At 45.2% G+C, this 6,586-nt stretch overlaps 1 protein-coding gene across 1 annotated transcript; it reads left to right on the forward strand.

Moving 5' to 3' along the window:
• The first annotated feature begins 211 nt into the window (after positions 1-211).
• LOC148013322 (protein STRUBBELIG-RECEPTOR FAMILY 8-like) lies at positions 212-6,270 on the forward strand. The gene is made up of 16 exons (XM_087668619.1): positions 212-983; positions 1,708-1,843; positions 1,940-2,011; positions 2,109-2,174; positions 2,284-2,355; positions 2,439-2,510; positions 2,604-2,675; positions 2,757-2,822; positions 2,918-2,983; positions 3,094-3,404; positions 3,953-4,218; positions 4,393-4,670; positions 4,861-4,990; positions 5,082-5,206; positions 5,585-5,741; positions 5,899-6,270. The coding sequence occupies exons 1-16, from the start codon at positions 872-874 to the stop codon at positions 6,019-6,021; spliced, it is 2,124 nt and encodes a 707-aa protein (XP_087524745.1). The 5' UTR covers positions 212-871; the 3' UTR covers positions 6,022-6,270.
• Positions 6,271-6,586: the final 316 nt, after the last annotated feature.

Here is a 6,586-nt window from a genome sequence, read left to right on the forward strand (position 1 = left end):
AAACCAAATACCAACAATTGCTTTTTGTGCGGCAATGGGCCCTGCCCAAAATTGAAAAAAGGAAATACGGAGACGTGGGCGGGGGGCGCCCACGCGCACACAGCTGGCCGAGCTCATCAGAGCTGGGTTCAAGTTACGGCGCCCCCACCACCACCACCATCACCATAGTCATCCCATCCATCCATCCCATCCCATCCCATCCTCCCCCCGCCCTCCCCCCTTTGTCAACAATATGAGCTGTGCTCTGCTGTGATCATGAGATGATGCGAGAAGAGAGGAGGCACACCCCCCCTCTCTCTCTCGTCTCCCTGTCTGGCTTCCCCTTCATTGGTCAGAATCGTACCATTCCCTCTCTTTTCTCCCCCACCCCTCCCCCTCCTTCTGCCTACAACACAGTTCCCCGTATGCTGTCCATCATCATCGTCCTGGCGCCCCAATCTTAACACCTAAAAGGCTGAAGGGGGGGGAAACTTCTTGTCAACGGCGCAGGCCTCGGCCTCGTGAATCAGTTTTTCACCGGATTTGCCATTCAATCACATGTTCTCGCCTCGACTCCATTACCCATCCCGTTTCGCAGGTTCTCAATGATTCCACCTCCATTCTTTTTTGCCTCTCGATCCGCCAAGCCCCGGAAACTCAACGCGTCTTGTGTCTCCATCTGAGATCGCACTCTCCTCCATCCGGCTGCCATGGTCTCTCATTGACATCGTCCTTTGGCTTGGCCTCTCACTGACGTCGTTTTTTGTTGCACCTTGGCTGTCTTCTTCTCGGCCTAGGGTTTTCCAAGCCAAAGAGAAGACATTTCGGTTGCAGGAGAAGAAAAGGCAGCGGGTTTTGCGAGAAGGTATATAAGACAGCGCCTTCCCCCGCAATGGTGAGCAGAGGTTCTGTCTTGCTCAGCCTGCTCCCGCTTCTTCTGGCAGCAGCATTCATACTTACGCCTTCTCTACCTACAGTATTAGCTGTTACGGACCAGACCGATGGTAAAGGCCATTATCCCCTCTCTGTCTCATTCTTTGTATCGTCTATTCGCAAGAAGTTTTGCACATTGTGGCAAGTATGCATCTCCGTTTCTCAAATTCTGACAACATCATGAGCATTTCCAAGGGAGGCACCATATACCTAGTCAGTTGCAATGCCCTCACAGTACGTGCGATCCCTATTCTTCACTGCCACAAGATAGATGTGGAATGGCTCCTTGGCAGGAGATATTGACGTTCGGAATGGGAAATGACCTACAGTTCCCCTGTGCATACTCTCCTTTTCCCATTGCAATGGGTAGATGTATAGTAGCTCCCTTGCAAAAGCTCATGCTGTTAGGACACTTGTACGAGGGATTGCATTCATTTCCCCTGCTCCAATGCTATCCGTCTCCCACTGCAATAGGCTAGGTGTGTTGTGGCTCTCTTGCTGGACCTAACGCTGTTAAGACATTCCCTTGCAAGAGCTCAGGACATAAAACGCTTTTACATGGGAATGCCATAGTGTCTCGCAGTAGAAAATGATTGAAACTCCTTGCGATATAGTTCTGCAACTGAAAATGCGTATCCAGTCTATCTCTGCACTCAAATAATCTAAACATGAAATGCTAATAAGCTAGTGGCTTTCGAGCGTGTAAATCTCTGTATTTTAGTCATGTTGTCGACTTGGATCATTCGAAAAACAGCTGTTGGCTTTTGAACGTCAATCTCTGATATCTGTCTGCAGCTGCCGCGCTCACGAACTTGTACACGACCCTCAATTATCCCAATCAATTAACCTCCTGGACCAGTAACGGTAATGCAGATCCCTGCGGACAATCTTGGAAGGGTGTTCAATGCAGCGGTTCTTCTGTGACACAGCTGTAGGATATTAAATCTCCTTTCATGTTCGTTGACATGTTCTTGTCTCGATATAGTGGTTGCTAACGGCAATATGGTCATGTGCCTTGTACACACAGCACTCTTTCTGGCCTGAACCTCAACGGTCAGCTTGGATACCAGATGGACAAACTCAAATCTCTCACTGTCTTGTACGCCTCCCCTTCTCTGTTTCTGTGTTTTCTAGTTGTTTTCTAATCCCTTTTCCGGAGCAGGGACAGGGTTTAACCAATGTGTCTTTGGATGCAGGGATTTGAGCGACAACCAGATTAATGGGAATCTTCCGTATCAACTGCCGCCGAATCTTACAATTTTGTGAGTATTTCCCTCTTCAGATACAATGGCTGATGACTGCTCAAGGCATGATGAAAGATTTTCTTATCATCTGGATCTCATGCAAGCTTTTCTACTTTGTCGAGCTTAGAAATATTGGAAACAACAACCTCGGAGGAAGTTTTCAATATTCGATAACGTCTATGACTAGCCTGACGCAAATGTAAGTGTGATGGATTGGCATTCGTGCTGCTACGCAAGCAACAGCAATACACACAAGCTCTAAGATGAAAATTTTGCCTTCAGAAACATGAGTCACAATCACATTAACGGAAACCTTCCTGATGCGTTCTCAAAGTTTACTAGCCTCGCGATCATGTGAGACCTTTTGCAGTTCCTTAAAAATTGGACTTTGTCTTGGCATATGAAAATTCTGTTCACTGATTCGGGAGTCTGGAACCTCGTTGGCAGGGACCTATCCTTTAACACCATCGGAGGCTCATTGCCCCAGACGTTTTCCACTTTGTACAGCCTATCGTCCCTGTAGGTTTTCCACTCTGTATTTGCAGAACCTCTCTGTTGCTTTTTCTTCTTTTACGACTCAAATGTTCGTGCTGCTCTCAGATATTTGCAGAACAACCAATTTACAGGAAGTCTGAATGTCCTTGCCAATTTGCCTCTTGAAAACCTGTAAGTTTGTGTGCATCTCACCAGTTTGCAGTAATCCTATTCCACGCCTTCTGCACTCTGTGAGGGTAGAATTGATGAGCTCTTTTACCTCACAGGGATGTTGAGAACAACCAGTTCACTGGCTGGGTGCCCGCTTCATTCAGCAAAATCCCTCATGTCCAGTAAGTCTTTTGGATACACCAGTTTCTTGTCAAAATGATAAAGTCTTTCACAATAGTCAATAGAAAATTTTAACAGTTGAATGCTGCCTTTGCTTCTTATGTGTGATCAGGTATGATGGAAACCAATTTAGCACTTCCCCAGCTCCCCCACCCCCTCCCTTTACACCACCTCCACCTGTGCCAATAGCTAAAGGTTCAGAAAAGAAGTCAGGGAGTGGATCCAAGAGCACAGGGAGCAGCTCTTCTCTAAGCAGTGGAGCCATAGTTGGAGTTGTGATAGCCTGCCTACTGGGGCTTGCTGTTGTTGGCCTCATTGTAGCATTTTTCTTGTGGAAACCCAAGGAGAAATACATTACAGATGAGGAGAAGCAGCAATCATCAGCACCAGCACTAGGACCACTTGCTCCTTTGGTTACAAAAGGTGCATTCTTATTTTGCTTGGAGCTTACAGTAAAAGAATTGGTGGGCTATTCATAGACTGTCTTATCGATGATGTTGGAAGAGGAGGTAGTACAAGAAGTTTGACATTTTTCTACTTATGATTCCCTAGAGAGCTGCGACATCATGAGCTCCTACAATGGAGCAATGATACACCTAGCTTCTTGGAGGAGGGGGATGGCTGGTGCAAACCCCTGGTCCCCACTTCAACAGGCTAGTTATGGGTGCCTGCTTTCCAAGAGCTCTCTACCACATCTAGCTTCTTGCAGATAGAGGGATGACAGGTGCAAACCCCTCGTGCCCGGCTGCAACAAGCTAGATATGGGATGTCTGCCTTCTGGGAGCTCATGATGTTTACTCTACTTCATGTTGATAACATAAGATCTCCCGCAGTAGAGCAACAAACGTTTTTGTGTTTGCCTTCCAAGCCAACACGATATACAATTATCTTAGCAATTGTACACAAAAGATGTTCCAAAAGTTTTGGTCCACAAGGAACCATGAATTGACATATTACAATTGTCTTAGCAGTTGCAGAGCCAGCTGAGTTGAGTCCAACGCTTGTAGCATCAGAGACAGCCTTGAAGCCTCCACCTCTTGTGGACACTTTCAAGGCTCCACCTCCAGAGAAACCAGCTGGCCGTAAGCTCAACAACAAAAGAGGGCAGGGGAAAATTACAGCTTCCAGTTATTCGGTTGCCTCCTTACAGCAAGCCACCAACAGCTTTAGCCAGGAAAATCTCATTGGTGAAGGTGCATTGGGTCGTGTATATAGGGCAGAGCTTCCTAATGGCAAGGTAAAGTAGATTATACATGTTCACAGGAAACCTCACTGTGGGTCTGGCCTGGTCTCGTTTCTCATGTTGTGCATTCCCAGTTACTAGAACAAGAACCCAATCTTGTTCAGTGATCCATTTCTTTCAAACAAAATTTGAAAGTTTGGGGGCCTTTTTCATAATTTTTTGGTGCAGGTTCTGGCAGTCAAAAAAATGGATGCCTCTGCTATCCCTTCCCTCCAAAGTGAAGATGAATTCATGGAGATTGTGTCAAATGTTTCAAGGCTCCGTCATGCGAACATTACTGAGTTGGTTGGGTACTGTACCGAGCATGGACAGCGTCTACTAATTTATGAGTACTTTGGCAAAGGCTCTTTGAGTGACACACTGCATGGGCCAGACACATCTGTGAAGGTGGACCTCACTTGGAATGTTCGTGTGAAGATTGCATTGGGTGCTGCTCAGGCTCTTGAGTAAGTATCTGTATATGTTTGTAAATTGTAATGTGCTTTGGGGATTCTGAAGCAAATTAACACATCACAGTTGGACATTTAGACCGGTTTTCACCATGGACATTGTCTATAAAGCCGGTTTATTGTTTGCTAGAAAAGCATCCATCCAATATATTCTTCCAGAGTCATTCTTTTTTGATTTTCAACTTAGGTATCTGCATGAGGTTTCCCAACCAGCTGTTGTGCACAAGAACTTGAGTTCAAGCAACATCTTGCTTGATGATGAACTGAACCCACATTTGTCTGATTGCACCATTTGTGCATCGAACCCGGAACAGCAGGTATGCCAGCCAGGCCATATTTCATACGCAACGTAATGATTGTGTTTTTTAAAAAGGTTTTAATAGCACTGCTGTTCGTGACATTTTACAGTCTTCTGCATCCGGGTACAATGCTCCAGAATATGCATTGTCAGGAACTTATACATGGCAGAGTGATGTCTACAGCTTTGGTGTGGTGATGCTGGAACTCTTAACAGGACGGTTGCCTTTTGACAGGTCAGTTCCGTTTGGACTTTTGTCATATTTGGAGTTGTTGTCAGACTGTACGAATGTTTGGGACTGCTGTATGTTCTCACATACATGCATGCATGCATGCTCATATATGTGTATTTATGGACACCTAATTGAATGTGTTGAGCCCAGTTCACAGTCATTTGATGCAGCTCCAGTTCTCTTTGTTGAGCCCATGTGTATACGTTGAGTAATGTTTTACAGCATGCGAAACAACGTTTGGGTTATTATGCAATCAGAGCTTGTGTATCATATACTGAAGGCTTAACAGTAGACTTACTCAAGTAGAAGGGATGGGATTGCAAGGCATTCTTAAGAATGTGATGATGGAATGCATAAACAATGATGGCATTTCTGTTGCAGTACAAGGCCAAGGTCAGAGCAATCATTGGTGAGGTGGGCCACTCCACAACTTCATGACATTGATGCTCTAGAAAGCATGGTGGATCCCTTGCTGAAGGGCATGTACCCTGCCAAGTCCTTATCGCGATTTGCTGACATCATTGCCCTATGTGTCCAGGTAAATTTTAATTGAAAATTCTCCTTCAAAAATTTAAAAGATCCCGAGTTTAAGGACAGTAAATCTGTGTGTGTGGATACGTACACACCCCTCTCTGTTACGGCTGTGTTGAGCCATCTTGCAACAATGCCTCACCCAGTGGCTGTTCTTTTGGCAGCCTGAGATGGAGTTCAGGCCACCAATGTCGGAGGTGGTACAGTCTTTGGTTCGCCTGATGCAGCGTGCCTCTCTCAATAAAAGAAGATCTAATGATGACCAACGAGGCCCTTCCAGTGATTAGACCTATGAACGACAGAGCTTTGTCTTGGAAACACATACATTGAGAGTCACTCTCGTGTGAGAAAAACGCCTTTGCAAGTGAAGAGTCCTCAAAACTGGACACCTTATTATACTTATATATACACAAGAATCTGATAAAAGCAAGGTGTTTAAAAGGTCATCTCTCTGTGTAAGAGAGCTATCAGCAGCTAGTGTTTCTATTCTTTTATTATTTTTTGAAAGATCATGCTATTAATGTGCTTAATAATAAGTCCTATTCTTCGGGGTGCATCTTCCTCTTTTCTGAAATAAGAAGGGACTCGTTGCAGAGCCTAAACAGAAATGTCCAGCAAATAGACAGCTTGTATGAGCCAGTCAGTATTATGGAAGTTCTTCCTGCAGCGTTCTAACGCTCCATGAACATGTACACACAGTTATTATCAGAGCGCTTTCAGTAACCTAGCAGAAGCTCGGATGTGTGTTTTTGTGATGCTAATTCGAGGGTGATGGGGCGAAATGATTAATTTAGGAACTGCTGATGAAGAACTCAAATGATGGGTAACGTTACACATGGATGATGGGGATGG

The sequence above is a fragment of the Lygodium microphyllum genome, chromosome 26, assembly GCF_053477565.2.
Source record: "Lygodium microphyllum isolate KBCC chromosome 26, Lygodium_microphyllum_v1.1.10, whole genome shotgun sequence".
In the NCBI taxonomy this organism is placed as follows: domain Eukaryota; kingdom Viridiplantae; phylum Streptophyta; class Polypodiopsida; order Schizaeales; family Lygodiaceae; genus Lygodium; species Lygodium microphyllum.

Excerpts from the sequence above, each read along its gene's own strand:
- LOC148013322 (XM_087668619.1), top strand. The coding sequence starts at position 872 with ATGGTGAGCAGAGGTTCTGTCTTGCTCAGCCTGCTCCCGCTTCTTCTG. Across the intron at positions 984-1,707 it reads TGTTACGGACCAGACCGATG|CTGCCGCGCTCACGAACTTG; the intron begins GTAAAGGCCATT and ends ATCTGTCTGCAG. Across the intron at positions 1,844-1,939 it reads GGTTCTTCTGTGACACAGCT|CACTCTTTCTGGCCTGAACC; the intron begins GTAGGATATTAA and ends TTGTACACACAG.